This window comes from Pan paniscus, chromosome 9 (genome assembly GCF_029289425.2).
Source record: "Pan paniscus chromosome 9, NHGRI_mPanPan1-v2.0_pri, whole genome shotgun sequence".
Taxonomy (NCBI): Eukaryota; Metazoa; Chordata; class Mammalia; order Primates; family Hominidae; genus Pan; species Pan paniscus.
In genome coordinates this window covers 79049995-79070657 of record NC_073258.2, presented here as the reverse complement: position 1 = coordinate 79070657, position 20663 = coordinate 79049995, and the positions used below count along the sequence as shown (strand labels likewise).

The 20663-nt window shown below is 42.8% G+C and overlaps 1 protein-coding gene and 1 non-coding gene across 13 annotated transcripts in view; both read left to right on the top strand.

Annotated features, from left to right (window-relative positions):
• Positions 1–21: 21 nt before the first annotated feature.
• Positions 22–20663, top strand: part of ALG8 (ALG8 alpha-1,3-glucosyltransferase) — a 36591-nt gene continuing 15949 nt past the window's right edge. For 6 of the 12 annotated variants that reach the window (XM_063608690.1, XM_034933445.2, XM_063608687.1 and 3 more), the window contains exons 1-5: positions 35–191; positions 10072–10150; positions 13307–13500; positions 16326–16435; positions 18253–18320. In XM_063608690.1, the coding sequence (XP_063464760.1) occupies positions 97–191; positions 10072–10150; positions 13307–13500; positions 16326–16435; positions 18253–18320 (546 nt within the window). In that variant the 5' untranslated portion in view covers positions 35–96. Of the gene's footprint in view, positions 976–10071; positions 10151–13306; positions 13501–16325; positions 16436–18252; positions 18321–20663 lie in introns of all 12 variants that reach the window. The other 6 variants (XM_003805158.4, XM_055094726.2, XM_008968269.6 and 3 more) reach the window with 6 other exon arrangements.
• LOC112441246 (U6 spliceosomal RNA) lies at positions 6162–6264 on the top strand. Its single transcript, XR_003029187.1, has one exon. It is a non-coding gene; the product is annotated as a U6 spliceosomal RNA (small nuclear RNA).

Below are 20663 nucleotides of genomic sequence, written 5' to 3'. Positions count from 1 at the left end.
CGCGCAGCTAGCGGGCACGGCTTCAGAGGGCTTTCTCCGCATGCGCGGGATCCCGGATGTGGATCAAGTTGGTGGGAAGCGTGCGGTGCCGCAGCAATGGCGGCGTTCACAATTGCCACGGGTACTGGCAATTGGTTTTCGGCTTTGGCGCTCGGGGTGACTCTTCTCAAATGCCTTCTCATCCCCACATAGTAAGGGACTCGCACGGCCAGGGGCTGGGCGGGGAGGCCCCGCGGTCGGTCAGGGCGGGAGAGAAAGGTGTGGATATCCCTGGGTATGAAGAGAAAACTTTAGGTCGTGTTTGTCGCTATCCTGCCTTTGCTAAGCTTTCTGTTTCTCCAGTTGTTACTTGACTTAGCCCCAGCTGGCTAGGTTCAGACCTGGCGCTGTCTGATTTGGAACAAATCACTTTAACGTTTCTGAACCTCAGGGTCCTCATCCTTAATAGGCAGTTAAGAACCTCTGCCTCCAACAGCCATTCAGCCAGTATTATCAGATGCCTGAGGCGCCAGGTACCGTTCTAACTCCCGGGAGATGCGGTGGTGAGCAAGACATTGCTGGTCCTTGCTCTCGAAGTTGGTGGGTGGAGCTAGACAAACAGGAACTTTTCAGATTGTGATAAAGGAAATAGAGGGTTACTAAGTGGCTGTGCGCTATTCCTTTAGAAGGTGATGTTTGAGTTGAAATTCAAAAAATGAAAAAGAATAAGTGATGTGGAAAGCAGTTCAGGCATAGGAAAGAGTAAGTTCAAAGGCCCTGTGGCAGGAAAGAAGTCAGAGCATTCTAGGAACAGAAAGTGCCCCTTGTGGCTGCAGAATATTGAGGGAGAGGAGTGGCACAGGATGGGGTGCACAGGGGACAGATAACACAGGGTTTCGAAGACCACAGTTAGACTGCTGTGTAAAAAATGGATGTAGGGCCAAGACTGAAAGCGTGGAAACCAAGAAGCAACCATGAAATGGTGGTGTGTATACAGTAGGTACTCAGTATTTATTAATATTGGCTTCCGCCTTCCCTTCATCCTTCCTCTTTTTTCTTCTTCTCCCTCATCCCTTTTCTCCTTTCCCTCCCACTTCCTAGTTTAGGGTTTGTTTTATTGGTATCCTTTGATTCAGGCTCTTGGTGATCTCTTGTTGAATATGGGAGAGTCATATGTATAGAATGTAAGTCCATACTGATGCGTATATGTAATCATGTAAGTGGAATGTATATGTAGATTCAGTAAAATGATTAACTGTAGGTCTGTGCATAAGAAGATTATTTCTTGCTTTAGTTGCCTCAGGCTAGAAATGTATCCTCAGAGTTGTTTTTTTTGTTTGTTATTATTATTTTTTTGAGACAGTCTCGTCCCACTCTGTCACCCAGGCTGGAGTACAGTGGCACGATCTCAGCTTACTGCAACCTCTGCCTCCCGGGTTCAAACGATTCTCCTGCCTCAGCCTCCGGAGTAGCTGGGATTACAGGCTTGCACCACCGCGCCAGGCTAATTTTTGTATTTTTAGTAGAGATGGGGTTTCACCGTGATGGCGGAGGGCTGATCTCAAATCTCCTGACCTCAAGTGATCCACCTGCCTCGGCCTCCCATAATGTTGGGATTACAGGCATGAGCCGTGCCTGGCCAGAGTTGTTATTTTGAATACTGCTCTTGGTCCAGGTTAAGAATGTATATAGTGCTCACTTTGGCAGCACATGTACAGGAATACCTCATTTTTTGTACTTTGCTTTATTGCACTTCACAGATACTGCATTTTCATTTTTTTTACAAATTGAAGGCTGCGGTAACTCTCCATTGAGCAACTCTATCAATGCCATTTTTCTAACATCATGTGCTCATTTTGTGTCTGTGTTACATTTTGGTAAATCTTGAAATATTTCACACTTTTTCATTGCTATTATATTTGTTATGATCTGTAATCAGTGATCTTTGATACTACTATTCTGATTGCTTTGGGGCAACACTATGGTGAACTTAATAAATGCTGTGTGTTCTGACTGCTCTATCAAGCAGCTGTTCCATCATCTCTCTCCCTCTTCTCAGGCCTCGCTGTTGACTGAGATACAATAATAAAGTTAGGCCAATTAATAGCCCTACAGTGGCATCTAAGTGTTCAAGTGAGAGGAAGAGTCACATATCTCTGACTTTAAATCAAAAGCTAGAAATGATTGAGCTTGATGAGGAAGGCATCCTGAAAGCCAAGACGGGCTGAAAGCTAGGCCCATTGTGCCAAACAGCCAAGTTGTGAGTGCAGAGGAAAAGTTCTTAAAGGAAACTAAAAGTGCTACTCCAGTGAATACACAAGTGATAAGAAAGTGAAACAACCTTGATGATATGGAGAATGTTTTAGTGGTCTGGATAGATCAAACCAGCCATAACATTCCCTTAAGCCAAAACCTTATCCAGAGCAAGGCCCTAACTCTTCAATTCTTTGAAGCCTAAGAGAGGTGAAGAAGTTGCAGAAGAAAATTTAGAAGCTAGCAGAGGTTCTTTTAAGAAAAGAAGCCATCGGCCGGACGCGGTGGCTCATGCCTGTGATCCCAGCACTTTGGTAGGCCAAGATGGGCGGATCACCTGAGGACCAACATGGAGAAATCTCGTCTCTACTAAAAATACAAAATTAGCTGGGCGTGGTGGAGCATGCCTGTAATCCCAGGTACTTGGGAGGCTGAGGCAGGAGAATCACTTGAACCCGGGAGGTGGAGGTTGCAGTGAGCTGAGATGGCGCTATTGCACTCCAGCCTGGGCAACAAGAGTGAAACTCTGTCTCAAAAAAAAAAAAAAAAGGAAGAAAAGAAGCCATCTCCACAATAAAGTACAAGGTGAAGCAGCAAGTGCTGATGTAGAAGCTGCAGTAAGTTTTCTAGAAGATCTAGCTAAGCTCACTGATGAAGGTGGCTACACTAAACAATAGGTTTTCAAGGTAGAAGAAACAGACTTACATTGGAAGATGCCATCTATGACATCTAGTTGAAGCCATTTCTCACTTACTATTCTAAAAATCCAATGGCCCTTAAGACTTATGCTAAATCTACTCTGCCTGTGATCTATAAATGGAACAACAAAGCCCTGGATGACAGCACATCTATTTACAGCATGGTTTACTGAATAAGCCCACTGTTGAGACCTACTGCTCAGAAACATTTTTTTTTTCTAGAGGCAGTGTCTCGCTCTATCTCCCAGGGTGAAGTACAGCGGCACCATCATGGCTCACTGCAGCCTTAATCTCCTGCACTTGAGCAGTCTTCCTCCCTCAGCCTCCCGAATAGCTGGGACAAAGACAGATGCCACCATGCCCAGCTAATTTTTTTTCCTTTCTCTCTCTATTATCTGTCTGTCTGTCTATATGTGTGTGTTTTGTTTTGGTTTGTGTTTTTTTTTTTCTTTTTGGTAGAGACGAGGTGTCACTGTGTTGCCCAGGCTGATCTCGAACTCCTGGGCTCAAGTGAGCCCTTCCAAAGTGCTGGGATTACAGGCCTGAGCCACCTCACTGGTCAATATTTTTCCTTTTTCTTTTCTTTTTTGAGACAGTGTTTCACTTTGTCAGGCTGGAGAGCACTGGTATGATCTCAGCTCACTGCTGCCTCTACCTCCTGGGCTCAAACAATCCTCCCATCTCAGCTACCCAAGTAGCTTGAACTACAGGTGCACACCACTACACCCAGCTAACTTTTTGTATTTTTTGCAGAGATGGGGTTTCACCATGTTGCCCAGGCTCGTCTCAAATTCCTGACCTCAAGCGATCCACCTGTCTTGGCCTCCCAAAGTGCTAGGATTACAGACATGAGCCACCGCACCCACCCATTATTTTTCTTTTTTTTTTTTTTCTTATTTATTTATTTTTGAGACGGAGTTTCACTCTGTCTCCCATGCTGGAGTGTAGTGGCACGATCTCAGCTCACTGCAACCTCAGCTTCCCGGGTTCGAGTGATTCTCCTGCTTCAGCCACCCAAGTAGCTGGGATTACAGGTGCACACCATCATGCCCTGCTAATTTTTATATTTTTAGTAGAGATGGGGTTTTGCCACATTGGCCAGGCTGGTCTTGAACTCCTGGCCTCAAGTGATCTGCTCTCTTTGGCCTCCCAAAGTGTTGGGATTACAGGCATGAGCACCATGCCCGGCTTTTTTTTAAAATGTATTTTTGGAGAGATGGGGTCACTGTGTTGCTCAGGCCGGCCTGGAATTCCTAGGCTCAAGCAATCCTCCTACCTTTGCCTCCCAAAGTTCTGGGATTACAGACATGAGCCCCTGTGCCCAACCTTAATGTTGTTTTCATGCCTGCTGATGTAACATCTATTCTGCAGTCAGTTGAGTAGTTGATTTTTTTTTTTTGAAACAGGGTCTCACTCTGCCTCTCAGGCTGTAGTGCAGTAGCATGATCTCATCTCACTGCAACCTCCACCTTTCAGGCTCAAGCAGTCCTCCTACCTCAACCTGCCAAGTAGCTGGGACTTAAGTTGTGTGCTACCATACCCTGCTAATTTTTTGTATTTTTAGTAGAGATGGGTTTTTGCTGTGTTGCCCAGGCTGTTTTTGAACTCCTGTGCTCAAGCAATCTGCCTGCCTTGGCCTCCCAAAGTGCTAGGATTATAGGAGTGAGCCACCATGCCCAATCAGTTTTGACTTTTAAGTCTTGTTATTTAAGAAATACATTTCATAAGGCTATATCTGCCATAGATAGTGATTCTTCTGATGGATCTGGGCGAAGTAAATTGAAACCATTCTAGATGCTATTAAGAACATTCATGATTCATGGGAGGAGGTCAAGATATCAATATTAACAAGAGTTTGGAAGAATTAGATTCCAACTCCAATGGATAACTTTGAGGGGTTCAAGACTTCATTGGAAGAAGTAACTGCAGATGTCATGGGAATAGCAAGAGAACTAGAAGTGGAGCCTGAGCATGTGATTGAATTGCTGCATGATATCTCATGATACAACTTGAGTGGATGAGGAGTTACTTCTCATGGATGAGCAGAGAAAGTGGTTTCTTTTGAGATGCACTCTGCTAATGAAGATGCTGTGAATATTGTTGAAATGACAACAAAGGATTTAGAATATTATATAAACTTAGTTAATAATCAGTGGCAGGGTTTGAGAAGAAGGATTGACTCTAGTTTTGAAAGTTTTACTGTGGGTAAAATCCTATCAAACAGCATTGCATACTAGAGGAATCTTTTGTGAAAGGAAGAGCCCATCAATGTGGCAAGCTTCATTGTTGTTTTATTTTAAGAAATTGCCACAGTCTTGCCAGGCGCAGTGGCTCATGCCTGTAATCCCAGCGTTTTGGGAGGCTGAGGCGGGCAGGTCACCTGAGGTCAGGAGTTCAAGACCGCCTGGCCAACATGGGGAAACCCCGTCTCTACTAAATATACAAAAATTAGCCAAGTGTGGTGGTGGGCACCTGTGATCCCAGCCACTTAGGAGGCTGAGGCAGGAGAATCACTTGAACCCAGGAGGCGAAGGTTGTAGTGAGCCAAGATCACACCATTGCACTCCAGCCTGGGTGACAAGAGTGAGACTCCATCTCAAAAAAAAAAAAAAAAACAGTTTGCCACAAGTCACCCCAATCTTCAGCACCCATAACCCTGATCAATCAACAGCCATCAACATTGAAGCAAAATCCTCCACCAGCAAAAAGATTAGGACTTGCCGAAGGTGCAGATGATCATTAGCTTTGTTTTAGCGATAAAGTATTTTAAAATGAAGGTGTACACTGTCTTTTTAGACATAGTAGTATTGCACATTTTATAGTATAGTGTAAACATAACTTTTTTTTTTTTTTGAGACGGAGTCTTGCTCTGTCGCCCAGGCTGGAGGGCAGTGGCGCTATCTCGGCTCACTGCAAGCCTGCCTTCCGGGTTCACACCATTCTTCTGCCTCAGCCTACCGAGTAGCTGACCCTACAGGCGCCCCTCACCAAGCCCGGCTAATTTTTTTGGCATTTTTAGTAGAGATGGGGTTTCACCATGTTAGCCAGGATGGTCTCAATCTCCTGACCTCGTGATCCACCCGCCTCGGCCTCCAAAGTGCTGGGATTACAGGCGTGAGCCACCGCGGCCGGCCAGTGTAAACATAACTTTTACATGCTCTGGGAAATCAAAAAATTCATGTGACTCACTTTATTGAGATATTCACTTCATTATGGTGGTCTAAACCCACAATATCTCTAAGGTATGCCTGCACTAAAATTGAATGATACAGGAAGCTTAGCATGGTCCACGCACAAGGATAGCATGCAAATTTATGAAACACTTCATATATTTAAAAACGAATGTTTTTAATTGTAGTTAATGCTCTGTTTCTCAAACCAGAAACCCCTGGGATATGAGAGGGAAATTACAGGATAAATGCAGATATATTCAACAAAACATTTACTAATTGCTTTATTATGTACCAGGTACTGTTGCTAGGCTAGAAGGGAGGAAAAAATAGATATGATCCCTAGCCCTGTGAAGTGTGTAGTTCAGTAAGTATAACAGTACAAGAAACAAATCAATGCAAATATATAGTTACATAACTACAATTTGGATTAAGTATTAGGAAGAAGAGGCTGGGTGTGGTGGCTCACGCCTGTAATCCCAGCACTTTGGGAGGCCGAGGCGGGCGGATCACGAGGTCAGGAGATCGAGACCATCCTGGTTAACACGATGAAACCCCGTCTCTACTGAAAATACAAAAATTAGCTGGGTGTGGTGGTGGGCGCGTGTAGTCCCAGCTACTGGGGAGGCTGAGGCAGGAGAATGGCATGAACCCGGAAGGCGGAGCTTGCAGTGAGCCGAGATAGCGCCACTGCACTCCAACCTGGGCGACAGAGTGAGACTCCATCTAAAAAAAAAAAAAAAAAATGGAAGAAGAAGAACAGGATCCTATCAGGCGACCAAGAAGGAAGATGTACTTTCAATTAGGTGTCAGAGAATGTCTCTGAGGAACTGACATCATTGGAGGCCTAAAGTGTGAATGAGAGGGCCATTCATGCAGAGTATGTGGTGTGTGCAGGTGTGTAGAACTTATCTGAAAGAGCACACTATATAAATATAGGCCCTGTGGTGTGAAAGTATTGACCTATTTGGGCAACTATGATAAGGCCAGTGTAGCTGGCATGGAATAAGCAACAGAGACAGAAACATGCACAGTGAAATTGGAAAGATAGGCACCAAATCATGCCGGAGTTTATAAAGCCAGGATGAAAAATTTAGATTTTGATTTTATAAGCTCAGTGGAAATGATCTGCATTTATAAAATATTTTTTGGCTCCCATATAAATGATTGGAGGAGGCAGAAGGAGAGTCAGGAAGGCTAGGTGCCCTTTGAGAAAGTCTACATGAGAGAAGATGCTGACTTGAATTGGAGTGGTGGCATTAGAGATAGAAATGGACAAATTAAAGATTTATTTTGCCTTGAGGTCAGGAAGGATTTGCAGAGAAAATAACAACTAACTTTGGAAGTATTTGGTGGTTTAAGAGCCATAGCTAGGGAGTCAGACTGCCCTGGTTAGAATCTGGCTCTGCTACATACTGGCTACATGACAGGGCAAGCTGCTTCTCTCAGCCACTGGTGAAATGGTAAGAGTTAAAGAACCTACCTCACACAGAGTGTTGCAGGCAGAGGGAAAAGGTGAATGTAGAGTAAGACAAAGACAGGTGGGAGGATAGTGAGAAATGGGCTAAAAATAATTGAGGGTCACAAAGAGCTATATGTTTATGTGGGCTGTATAATAGATAATTACCATTTTAGAAATTAAAACAAATTGTTCAAGCACAAGAATATACAAGCACAAATTTCACTGGCCTTCAGAGTGATGACATCACATTATGTAGCCTCTAGAACGTCACTGTATACTTGTGAGAGAATGAGTGAAAGTAGAACAAATTACATCTGAATATTATTATGAAAATAGTACATATTTCAAACTCCTTGAAAGGGTCTCCCTGTGAGTCCCTGAATCACACTTTGAGAACTGCTGCTCTACAGTATTCCATTGTGTGAAAACACCACAATTTATTTAGCTATTCTGCTGTTTGTGGACATTTATCTCCACTTTTTACCTGTCGCAAATAGTTTTACTTTGCACATTTTTTTTTTTTGAGACGGAGTCTTGCTCTGTCGCCCAGGCTGGAGTGCAGTGGCGCGATCTCAGCTCACTGCAAGCTCCGCCTCCTGGGTTCATGCCATTCTCCTGCCTCAACCTCCTGAGTAGCTGGGACTACAGGCGCCCACCACCACGCCCAGCTAATTTTTTATATTTTTAGTAGAGATGGGGTTTCACCATGTTAGCCAGGATGGTCTTGATCTCCTGACCTCGTGATCCGCCTGCCTTAGCCTCCCAAAGTGCTGGAATTACAGGTGTGAGCCACCGCGCCCGGCCCCACTTTGCACATTCTTACAGTACGTGTCTTTTAGTGAGCATACTATGCATTTCTGTTGGGTATACGTACTTAGACTTGGGATGGATGGGTCATCAATTCAGTTTTGAGTGGAGATTTTGAAATATCTGTAGGAAATTCAAGTGAGATTGTTAACAGGAAGTTGGAGGTGTCTGTCTCTACAACTTAGTAAAGAAGCCAATGTTGCATATTGAAATTTGGGAGTAGGCCAGGCATGGTGGCTCATGCCTGTAATCCCAGCACTTTGGGAGGCCAAGGCAGGCTGATCACGAGGTCAGGAGATCAAGACCATCCTGGCCAACACAGTAAAACCCCATCTCTACTAAAATACAAAAAAAAAAATTAGCCGGGCGTGGTGCCGCGCACCTGTAGTCCCGGCTACTTGGGTGGCTGGGGCAGGGGAGTCATTTGAACCTGGGAGACGGAGTTTGCAGTGAGCCAAGATCGCATTACTGCACTCCAGCCTGGCAACAGAGCGAGACTCCGTCTCCAAAAAAAAAAAAAAGTAATTTGGGAGTCATCATTATACAATTGACAGTGGAACCAGAAAGTTTGCATAAGATTGTCCAGAGCAGAATAAGTTGCGTAAAAAGGGGACCAAGAACTGAACCTAGGGGAATATCAACATGTCCCTGATGAATATAGGAAGGGAAAGCCATGACTGAGAAAGAAGGGTTGGCTGGAGGTAGGAGAAAGTTGTCATTGTGGAAAGGTTGTGTAAAATGTTGGAAAGTGTAAATTGGGCTTTGCTGTGGAACTCATTGTTCACTTTGGTGAGTGGATATTCAGCAAGAATGTATTGAGCTTGTCCATGCGTCAGGTACTGTTCTAAATGTGGAGGGGAGGTACAGCAGTGGACAAACAGGAAAAGATTTTTTCTAAAGATGGGTGATCCTTAGATATATATAGTGATGGGAAGAGGGAGAATTTGGAGACATGGGAAAGGCAAAGCAAGGATCTTTTCCCACCTTCTCTGTCAGATGAACTCCTCATCCTTATGTCTTGGTATATGAGGCCTTTTTCAGGTAATGAATTTTGTTAGAATTGTTTGTGAGTAAGAGGAAGTCACTTCTGAGCAAAGGCCTGAGGGCCGCCTGTAAGAAAAAGTTTGGGCTAGGCCGGGCGCGGTGGCTCACGCCTGTAATCCCAGCACTTTGGGAGACTGAGGCAGGTGGATCACCTGAGGTCAGGAGTTTGAGACCAGCCTGGCCAACATGGCGAAACCCCACCTCTACTAAAAATTAGCCAGGATTGGTGGTACATGCCTGTAGTCTCAGCTGCTCGGGAGGCTGAGACAGGAGACTCGCGTGAACCCGGGGGGCGGCGGTTGCAGTGAGCTGAGATGGGTCCACTACACTCCAGCCTGGGTGACAGAAGGAGACTCTGCCTCAAAAAAAAAAAAAAAAAAAGAAAAAGAAAAAGAAAAAGTCTGGGCTTCTTGTCAGCCCTTTAGGTAGTTCTGAGACCCTTTTCACTGACTTGTAGATTGCTCAACAACTTTCTAAAAGATCTGACCTCCAGATAAATGAGGTGTTACAGGATTATGTAATGTCTATTTGTGTCTCTATAGGACAGTGAGCTGTGACAGCTTAGGGAATGTCAGTCCATTTAAAAGCATAACTATGGGAATTAGAAATTGATAAATATTGCAAAATCTCATTTTATTTATCTAATTGTTTTGAGTAGCCATTCCACAGATTTTGAAGTACACCGAAACTGGCTTGCTATCACTCACAGTTTGCCAATATCACAGTGGTATTATGAGGTAAGTTTTAATTTTCACCTTTTTTTTTTAAGATTCATCTATAAACTAGGTAAATATTACTGATATTAAAAATGTTTTCCGGCTGGGTGCGGTGGCTCACGCTTGTAATCCCAGCACTTTGGGAGGCCAAGGCGGGCAGATCATGAGGTCAGGGGTTGGAGACCAGCCTGGCCAACACAGTGAAACCCTGTCTCTACTAAAAATACAAAAATTAGCTGGGTGTGGTGGTGGGCACCTGTAATCCCAGCTACTCAGGAGGCTGAGGCAGGAAAATCACTTGAACCTGGGAGGCGGAGGTTGCAGTGAGCCGAGATCGCGCCACTGCACTCCAGCCTGGGTGACAGAGTGAGACTCTGTCTCAAAAAAAAAAAAATTTTCTTGCAATCATAGATCTAATTACTCTTTATAAAAATTGTGATCTCTTCTCAGTTCTGTCCTCTTGCACTACTAGGGAATCCCCTTACTTCAAAATGAGTTTCCCAGTCTATAAATTGGGAGGTATAATATCTACCACACTTTTTGAAAGAATAGTGGACTGGGAAAGAGGAAGAACTGGATTCTTAGGCCTGGCTCTGCCACTATCTAGTTACATAGAGAAAAGATACTTCATGTCTCTGGGCCTTAGTGTCTCATCTGGCACATAAGGATTTGGAGTGAATTATTTCTAAGATCCTGTCTGTTCCTAATGTTTTGTGATTTTGTGAGGAAAGGAATAATCAAATGTGATGTGTAGACATCAGGTAATATACAAACCATTCTCTCATATTGTTTATAAAAACTATGTCTGTATTTTTATTTCTTTTTCTTTTCCTTTTTTTTTTTTTTGAGACAGAGTCTCGCTCTTGTCACCCAGGCTGGAGTGTAGTGGCACAATCTCAGCTCACTGCAACCTCCGCCTCCCGGGTTCAAGCGATTCTCCTGCCTCGGCCTCCCAAGTAGCTGGGATTACAGGCGCCCGCCACCATGCCCCAGTTAATTTTTGTATTTTTAGTAAAGAGGGGGTTTCACCGTGTTGGCCAGGCTGGTCTCGAACTCCGGACCTCAGGTGATCCACCCACCTTGGCCTCCCAAACTGCTGGGATTACAGGCGTGAGCCACTGCACCCAGCTTGTATTTTTGTTTCTGGTATGAATTACTAAACTGTGTGTAATACTTTATGAAAAACAGACATTACTCCAGGAATTTCTTCTTTTTTTTTTGAGACAGAGTCTCGCTCTGTTGCCCAGGCTGGAGTGCAGTGGCGCGATCTCTGCTCACTGCAAGCTCCGCCTCCCAGGTTCACGCCATTCTCCTGCCTCAGCCTCCTGAGTAGCTGGGACTACAGGCGCCCGCCACCACGCCAGGCTAATTTTTTGTATTTTTAGTAGAGACGGGGTTTCACCATATTAGCCAGGATGGTCTCGATCTCCTGACCTTGTGATCTGCCCGCCTCGGCCTCCCAAAGTGCTGGGATTACAGGCGTGAGCCACTGCGCCCGGCCCAGAAATTTCTTGATGAAAAGCAGTACTCTGCTGACAGGGAGTTGGATTTTGTTTTGTTTTGTTTTCTTTTGAGACGAAGTCTCACTTTCACCCAGGCCGGAGTGCAATGGCACGATCTCGGCTGACTGGCGACCTCTGCCTCCTGGGTTCAAGTGATTCTCCTGCCTTTAGCCTCCTGAGTAAGCGATTCTCCTGCCTTAGCCTCCTGAGTAGCTGGGATTACAGGCACCCACTACCATGCCCAGGAAATTTTTTTTTTTTTTTTGTATTTTTAGTAGAGACAGGGTTTCACCATGTTGGTCAGGCTGGTTTTGAACTCCTGACCTCAGGTGATCCACCTGCCTCGGCCTTCCAAAGTGCTGGGATTACAGGTGTGAGCCACTATGCCCGGCCCAGGGAGTTTTTTTTAAGGCAAATTTTTTGCAAGTTTCCTATGAGTTTCGATACCATATATAGTATTTTATATGTATATATAAAATGGAGTACCATAACCCATGAGGTAGATACTACTATCCCTGTTGTATAGGTGCAAAAAGTGAGACTTAGGCTGGGTGCGGTGGCTCACGCCTGTAATCCCAGCACTTTGGGAGGCCGAAGTGGGCGGATCACGATGTCAGGAGATCGAGACCGTCCTGGCTAACATGGTGAAACCCCGTCTCTACTAAAAATACAAAAAATTAGCCGGGTGTGGTGGCAGGCTCCTGTAGTCCCAGCTACTCGGGAGGCTGAGGCAGGAGAATGGTGTGAACCCGGGAGGCGGAGCTTACAGTGAGCCAAGATCGCGCCACTGCACTCCAGCCTGGGTGACAGAGCAAGACTCCATCTCAAAAAAAAAAAAAAAAGAAAGAAAAAGAAAACTGAGAGTTAGAGAAATCTAACAAAATATACTATTCTAAAGCTTGTATATTTTCATATGATTTCTATTTTCATTTACTCATTAGCAACTGTTCCTTTAACTAGTGGTTATTTTATCCCAAGCAATATGTCAGGCACTTACTAAATGCTGAGGATACAAAATGATAAAGGATAGTTTCTATTCTCCAGGATCATATAACTTAGTGAAACAAAATATAATAGCATTTGTGTATTATTTTGTTGTTTATAAATATATTTCATATGTATTATCTCATTTAATCTTCATAATACCTCATTTTACAAATAGGGAAATTGTGTCTCTAAGACAGAATTTGAACCTAAGTTAGTGAATTATTTGTTATTTAGATGAGTAGAACCATGTCATAACCAAGTTTATCATCTCCAGGTTTCAAATTAATTTCCTTTAAGTGTAGTTGACTCTATTTAAGGAAATTGAAGACCATGTTAAATAATTTACAAGACAGGTTTTAGTGTTCTGTTCAGTCTTACATAGGAATTGTTCTGTTAATTTAGGGCATATTTTAAGTGCAACAGCATTTCACTGTGATTTTTGTTCGTTTGTTTTTAATTAAAAATAGAGACAGGGTTTTACCATGTTGCCCAGACTGGTCTTGAACTCCTGGGCTCAAGCGATCTGCCTGCCTTGTCCTCCCAAAGTGCTGGGGTTACAGGTGTGAGCTACCACGCCCAGCCTTATTGTGCTGTTTTAAAGACCAGAGAATGAAAAATTTTAAATCGTTGCACCATCTTTGTTTATTCAGTTATTTAGGATATGTCTGATCTTCTATTTTTATCACAGGCAACTTCAGAGTGGACGTTGGATTACCCCCCTTTCTTTGCATGGTTTGAGTATATCCTGTCACATGTCGCCAAATATTTTGATCAAGAAATGCTGAATGTCCATAATTTGAATTACTCCAGCTCAAGGACCTTACTTTTCCAGAGATTTTCCGTCATCTTTATGGATGTACTCTTTGTGTATGCTGTCCGTGAGTAAGTCTGGAGCATGTCATTTTGTATGGAAGGTATTGAAAAAATACTACAGTGTTAAGTAGTATTAACTTACTCCCAATTTAGGAGGAACAAAGTTTATATGATAGCAAATGCTAAAACAATGAAAAATTGTATTGTGCTTTAAACTACATGTTTAAAGCACTCTAGCTGAATCTTGTGGAAGAAATGGGAATAAGGTGGAGTTACAAGGCAGAGGTAGAACAAGAGATTATGAATGTTGTGAAAAGAAGTAGTCCCAAGTATAGTTCTAGGGCCATTTCTCCCACCCAGAATAGCTCCATATGTTTTTCTTTGCTTCCTTGCAGCAGGCCGCCAGAGGCTTCCATCACCTACCCTATCTTAGGGGATGCACACAGTACATGCACAGTAGCGCACACGTATGGATTGTGCTAACCACCAAAGTCTGCTTTTACGGAGCTTTCATTCTAGTAAACTCAAGAAATTTCACTGAGTGCTTTTAGTTGTTTCCATATACTTTCCTTCATGAAGACTCTTTGTTATTTTAAGTTATGCTTATATTTTAAATTTTTATGTTTTACAACTTTTACTTATAAGTTAATTTTAAGTATTGAATACACATATATAGAATGTCTTGCACAGTGACTTCCAAGTACTAAGTTTCAGTTAATGTCAGTTTCCATTCTTTACTAATTCTTTTTTTTTTTCTTTTTTTTTCCCCGAGATGGAATCTTGCTCTGTCGCCCAGGCTGGAGTATTGTGGCGCGATCTCGGCTCACTGCAACTGCCTCTCGGGTTCAAGCAGTTCTCCTGCCTCAGCCTCCCAAGTAGCTTGGATTACAGGTGCACACCACCATGGCAGGCTAATTTTTGTATTTTTAGTAGAGACAGGGTTTCACCATGTTGGCCAGGCTGGTCTTAAACTCCTGACCTCGTGATCCACCCACCTCGGCCTCCCAAAGTGCTGGGATTACAGGCATGAGCCGCTGCACCGACCTCATTCTTTCCTAACTCTTAAGCTCGCTGGTGTGATTGTGACAGAACAGTGACTGGTGTTCATTCAGTGACCCTTGTCATAAATGGATCGTTTCTGTTTGTGAGGCCCTCTACACTGAACCCTTGCCCCACTCAGTAAAGAGTCCCTTGGGAATGTCTTAACCCTTGCGCATTCTCATTGAATAATCCTGTTTGAAACCCTTCCTTTCAATCTGTTTATGACCTGGCAAGAGTTGAAAGGGAAGGTAATTTTTAATATACTCTTTTTAACTCAAAATGTTTGAATTCAAGCTTCCAGGGGAAGAGTATACAAGCACAAAGGGAGAGGAAATAGAATTCATTTCCATCTGCAAAGTAGAGGGAATAGTTAAAAAGATTGTTGAAAGGCCAGGCATAGTGTCTCATGCCTTTAATCCCAGCACTTTGGGAGGCCAAGGCTAGTGTATTGCTTGAGCTCAGGAGTTTGAGACCAGCCTGGATAACATGGTGAAACCCTGCCTCTACTAAAAATACAAAAATTAGCCAGCTGTGGTTGCCGGGGACTGTTGTCCCAGCTACTTGGGAGCCTGAGGCAGAGGATCTCTTGAACCTGGGTGGTCAAGGCTGCAGTGAGCTGTGATTACGCCACTGCACTCCATCCTAGGCGACAGACTGAGACCCTGTCTCAAAAAAAAAAAAAAAATTGAAATCTCTGTGTCAGTTCCCAGAACCAAGCATGATATACAGATTATTAACTTATTTAATTTTCTCAGTGACCCTGTAAGTTTACTGCCTCTATTCATGAGGGAACTGAGGCTCCATAGGGCAAAAGGAGGATACCTTTGCTAGTCCCCCTTTAATTGAATCTATTGTTTTAGATTTATTGTTAAAATTTGCCGCTCTTCAAATGTAGCACATTTTCAATATCGTCTTTTTATAGAATAATACATCCCCATTGTAAAAACTTTGGAAAAGCACACACACATGCAAAGTAAAAATGAGTCATACTTCCCCACGTATACTAATCACTATTAACATTTTGGTGTATGTTAGTTCAGTCTCTTTTCTGTGTTCGAATATAATTTTCATAAAATAAAAATAGGATCTTACTGTTTTGTCACCTGTTATTGTCACTTAGTAATATATCTCAACATTTAAATGACATGCATTTTTACATAAAGGTTTTTAAATTATAATTTGGACAGTCAGGAGGTGCACATTTGCAGTTCTGTTCTTAATTTGGCTGGTATTATGATATATAATTTAGAGTGTTAAATTAGCCTGGTCTGCAGTTTTTACTCTTAAGGACTGAAATAATGTATGCTCTCTCAGTTTTCAAAATCCTTACTTTGGGGTTTACGTGGCTTTTTATTTTTAATTTTGTTAAATGAAGACTTTGTTTTAGATCAGCACAGCTTAGAAAAAGACGTGGAACAGGCCCCGAGGTCCTTGTTTGTGCTACCACTTTTTCTTTTTCTTTTTTTTTTTCTGGTGACAAGGTCTTACTATGTCGCCCAGGCTGGCCTCAGACCCCCAAGCTCAAGTGGTCCTCTCACTTCAGCCTCCTGAGTAGCCAGGCACCTGCCACCCTGCTTGGCTTGCTGTGACCTTTTTAAGAAATCAAGAATGGCATGGACTTTGGGGTGCCAGGGCAGGAGGATTGCTTGAGCCCAGGAGTTCGAGATCAGCCTGGGCAACAGTGATACCCCATCCCTTCTAAAAAAAGAAAAAGAAAAATTGGAAAAAAAAAAAAAAAAAGAATGGCATGTAGTTTGTCAGGAATGACTAATGTATCATAGTTTACTCTGCAGAAGTGATGTTCCAATGAAGATCAAAGTTGTTTCTGTTTCTTTCCTAATGTTTCAATGTAGGTGCTGTAAATGCATTGATGGAAAAAAAGTGGGTAAAGAACTTACAGAAAAGCCAAAATTTATTCTGTCGGTATTACTTCTGTGGAACTTCGGGTTATTAATTGTGGACCGTATCCTTGATATTCTATGTACTATTCCCTTACTTATTCTGATGTATACTAGTACAAGATTAATGTTTTCTATAATAATGATTGGAGATGTGAGCTCCTTCTGAAAATGAGTGTGGGGTGGGTTAGTAGGCTCACTTAACTGTGGTCTCTGCCCAACTTCACTGGACTCTGAGGTTAGAGTATTTCATTTCTGAAAAATTAGTGGGATATGTGAGAACCAGCTAAATCATCAATAAAACAATGTACTGAGATTGTGAACTATTTTTAGATTAATCTGATACATATATATTAAATAGTTTTGTAACACATTATTCCAAATACCTTTAATTGGAAAAGGCATATCACAGTGTGCGTGTGGGAATGGTCAGGCATTTGTGCTTTTCTACCATCTTGGCTTACCACATATTAAAAGGCAAAGTTTTTAAATTCAAGGCTTCTGGATGTAATTAAAATCCTTGTAATGGAAACTAATAGTTGCAGTTTTCATAAAGGTAGCCTGGTGTAGAGGAAAGCACCCAGCCTCTGGTTTCAATGTAACCTGGACCCAAATCTTAGTTGCCATTAGCAGCTTTAGAACCATGAGTAGATGAATGTCACTGAGGCTTAATTTCTTAATCTCTAAAGTATCTCTAAAGAGGATAATTCTAAATACCTCACAGGTTCATTGTGAGGCTTTAATACATAAGATTGTATATGTCCTATAAACAATGCAATGCTGCATGCTGGTGGCCTTAGTAGCAGTTAGGTCCATTCCTTTCTCATCCCTAATTCTAAAAAACAAAAAACTTCTTGCCCCTGAGCTGTGGGGCCTTTAAGGTAGAAAAGGTAGGAAAAACCTGGGAAAGTTTTGTTTTTCTTCTTAAACATAAATTTGTTTTTAAATAAAAAAAATTCATATGTTTTAAATCATCTAGTCTAAGATGTCATTAAACATAAGTTTCTTTCCTTTTCTTTTTTTTTTTAATTTGAGACAGTCTTGCTCTGTCACCCAGACTGGAGTGCAGTGGCACAATCTCAGCTCACTGCAGTGTCCGCCTCCTGGGTTCAAGTGATTCTCATGCTTCAGCCTCCCGAGTAGCTGGGACTACAGGTGTGTGCCACCACATCTGACTAAGTTTTGTATTTTTGGTAGAGACGGGGGTTTGCCATGTTAGCCAGGCTGGTCTTGAACGCCTGGTCCCAAGTGATCTGCCCATGTCAGCCTCCCAAAATGCTGGGATTACAGGTGTGAGCCACCACACCCCCAAATGTAAGTTTCAGTTAAAGATTTGACTATGGTGTTTGCTTCAGCAAAATTGGAATGATACAGAGATTAGCAAAAATAAAAATATGTGTTTAGGCCGGGTGCAGTGGCTGACGCCTGTAATCCCAGCACTTTGGGAGGCCAAGGTTGGGGAATCACGAGGTCAGGAGTTCGAAACCAGCCTGGCCAACATAGTGAAACCCCGTCTCTACTAAAAGTACAAAAAAATTAGCTGGGTGTGGTGGTATGTGCCTGTAGTCCCAGCTACTCGGGAGGCTGAGGCAGGAGAATCGCTTGGACCCAGGAGGCAGAGGCTGCAGTGAGCCAAGACTGTGCCATTGCACTCCAGCCTGGGTGACAGAGTGAGACTCCATCTCAAAAAAAAAAAAAAAAAATTAAAAAAAAAATTTGAGTCTGTTTATAGAAAACATATTTATGAGCAGTCCACATTAGTAGTAGTATTTTTTGTCTTTAATTTTGCTGTTAAAGCATTTGGAATTTCTATACTCCATCAGCTGGTATAGTTCATTATGAATTTGGTGTCCTCTGTTGTCTTTCCTTGACCTAAGTCCAGATATTCATTTTCAGTACAATGGCTTTTTATTTGGATTAATGCTACTCTCCATTGCACGATTATTTCAGGTAAACATAATTGTTTAATTAGATTTTTTCCCTTTTAGATTAGTTTTTAGATTGTAAAGGGAACAGTGTACTGGGTGATAGGTAAATTTATTTGACTGTTTTGAGCTGCCAAGTGCAATAGACACTTTTATTAGGTATTTCTCACAAATTCCATCTTCTCTTTTGACCATAATTTTCTTCATTTAACAGATGAGACAATTGTACTCCAAAAGCTTGTTAGCATGCGGCAGGCCTGAATTAAATTGAGTTTTTGTTTGTTTGTGTTTTGAGACAGTCTCACTCTGTCACCCAGACTGGAGTACAGTGGTGCAATCTCAGCTCACTGCAACCTCTGCCTCTTGGGTTCAAGCCTCATGAGTAGCTGGGATTACAGGTGCACACCACCACACCTGGCTAATTTTTGCATTTTTAGTAGAGACAGGGTCTTGCCATGTTGGCTCGAACTCCTGACCTCAAGTGATCCTCCTGCCTCGGCCTCCCAAAGTGCTGGTATTATAAGCATGAGCCCCTGTGCCTGCCCTAAATTACATTTTCTTTGCTTTTTTTTTTTTTTTTTTTTTTTTTTTTTTTTTTTTTTTTTTTTTTTGAGAATGAGTCTCGCTCTATCGCTCAGGCTGGAGTGCGATGGCACAATCCCGGCTCACTGCAACCTCTGCCTCCCAGGTTCAAGCAATTCTTGTGCCTCAGCCTCCCAAGTAGCTGGGATTACAGGTGCCCACCACCATGCCTGGCTAATTTTTGTATTTTTATTAGAGATGGGGTTTCAACATGTTGGCCAGGCTGGTCTCAAACTCCTGACCTCAAGTGTTCCGCCCGCCTCAGCCTCCCAAAGTGCTGGGATTACAGGCATGAGCCACCGTTCCCAGCCCCTAAATTACATTTTGTCTGGTTGGGATAATTTATGTACAAATGAAGTCTCTAGCAGCAGTCTTTACAATATAATAACTATGACGGTGATACTTTACTGTCAGCAGCATGAAGATTAATGTAATAGAAGGGGATTTGGAATCAGAAGAACTGTGTGTAATCCTGACTAATGTTAATGAGCTATGCAACTCAGGGCTTACTCGAATACATGGCTACTAAGATTACATACATTCCATGTATTTTTTTTTCTTTTTTTTTTTTTTGAGATGGAGTCTCGCCCTGTCTCCCAGGCTGGAGTGCGGTGGCGCGATCTTGGCTCACTGCAAGCTCCTTCTCCTGGGTTCACGCCATTCTCCCGCCTCAGCCTCCCGAGTAGCTGGGACTACAGGCGCCTGCCACCACGCCTGGCTAATTTTTTGTATTTTTAGTAGAGATGGAGTCTCACCATTTACAGTATGGTCTCGATCTCCTGACCTCGTGATCTGCCCGCCTCGGCCTCCCAAAGTGCTGGGATTACAGGCGTGAGCCACCGCGCCCGGTCTTTTTTTTTTTCTTAAGAGTTGGAGTCTTGCTCTGTCACCCAGGCTGGAGTGCACTGGCGCAATCATGGCTCACTGCCTCCTCAAACTCCTGGGCTCAAGCAATTCTCTCACCTCAGCCTCTTGAGTCGCTAGAACTACAGGTGCACACCACCATACCTGGCTAATTTTTTTTTTTTTTTTTTTTGGTAGAGAAGGAGGTTTCACTGTGTTGTCCAGGCTGATCTTAAACTCCTGACCACAAGTGATCCTCCCACTCTGGCCTCCCAAAGTGCTAGGATTAGAGACAGGTCTTGAACTCCTGGCCTTGAACAATCCTCCTACCTCTGCTTCTGAGTCTCTGGGATTACAGATGTGTGCCACCACACCTGGCTTACATATATCTTATTGAGTAAACTTCAGAACCATTCTGTGAAGTTGTTAGAATTATTATTCCTCCTATAGAGGAGGAAATCAGAAATTCAGATTTTGGGGCCATCCCTTTGTACATGGAATCAAAGTCTCTGGGAATGGGGCTTAAGACTCTCTAAGGAATTTTGATACACCATCAGGCTTGAGAACCATTAACTGAAGGCAAGTTATTTAACCCTCCTAGCCTCATTTTCCCCATAAAATGAAATTTACCGCTACATTCTTAGTTGTAAAATGGGGCTACTTACCTCACAGGGACATTAGAAAGGTCAAATTTGATAATCTAAAGTTCTTTGTCAACTATAAATGTCTGGATAAACTTTTCTCTTTTAACCATAAAAAGCTTCATAGTAATTAGACTATAACTGGTGTTCAATGAATATTTGTTGGATGCTTATTGAACAAATAAAATTTGACTATGGAATCAGCTAGACCTTACCCAGATCTTAAATAAGTTATAAAATTGAAGAGAGACCTGGAAGCATTCCCACTCTTTTTTGTTATTACTCCTAAAGCTACCAATTCT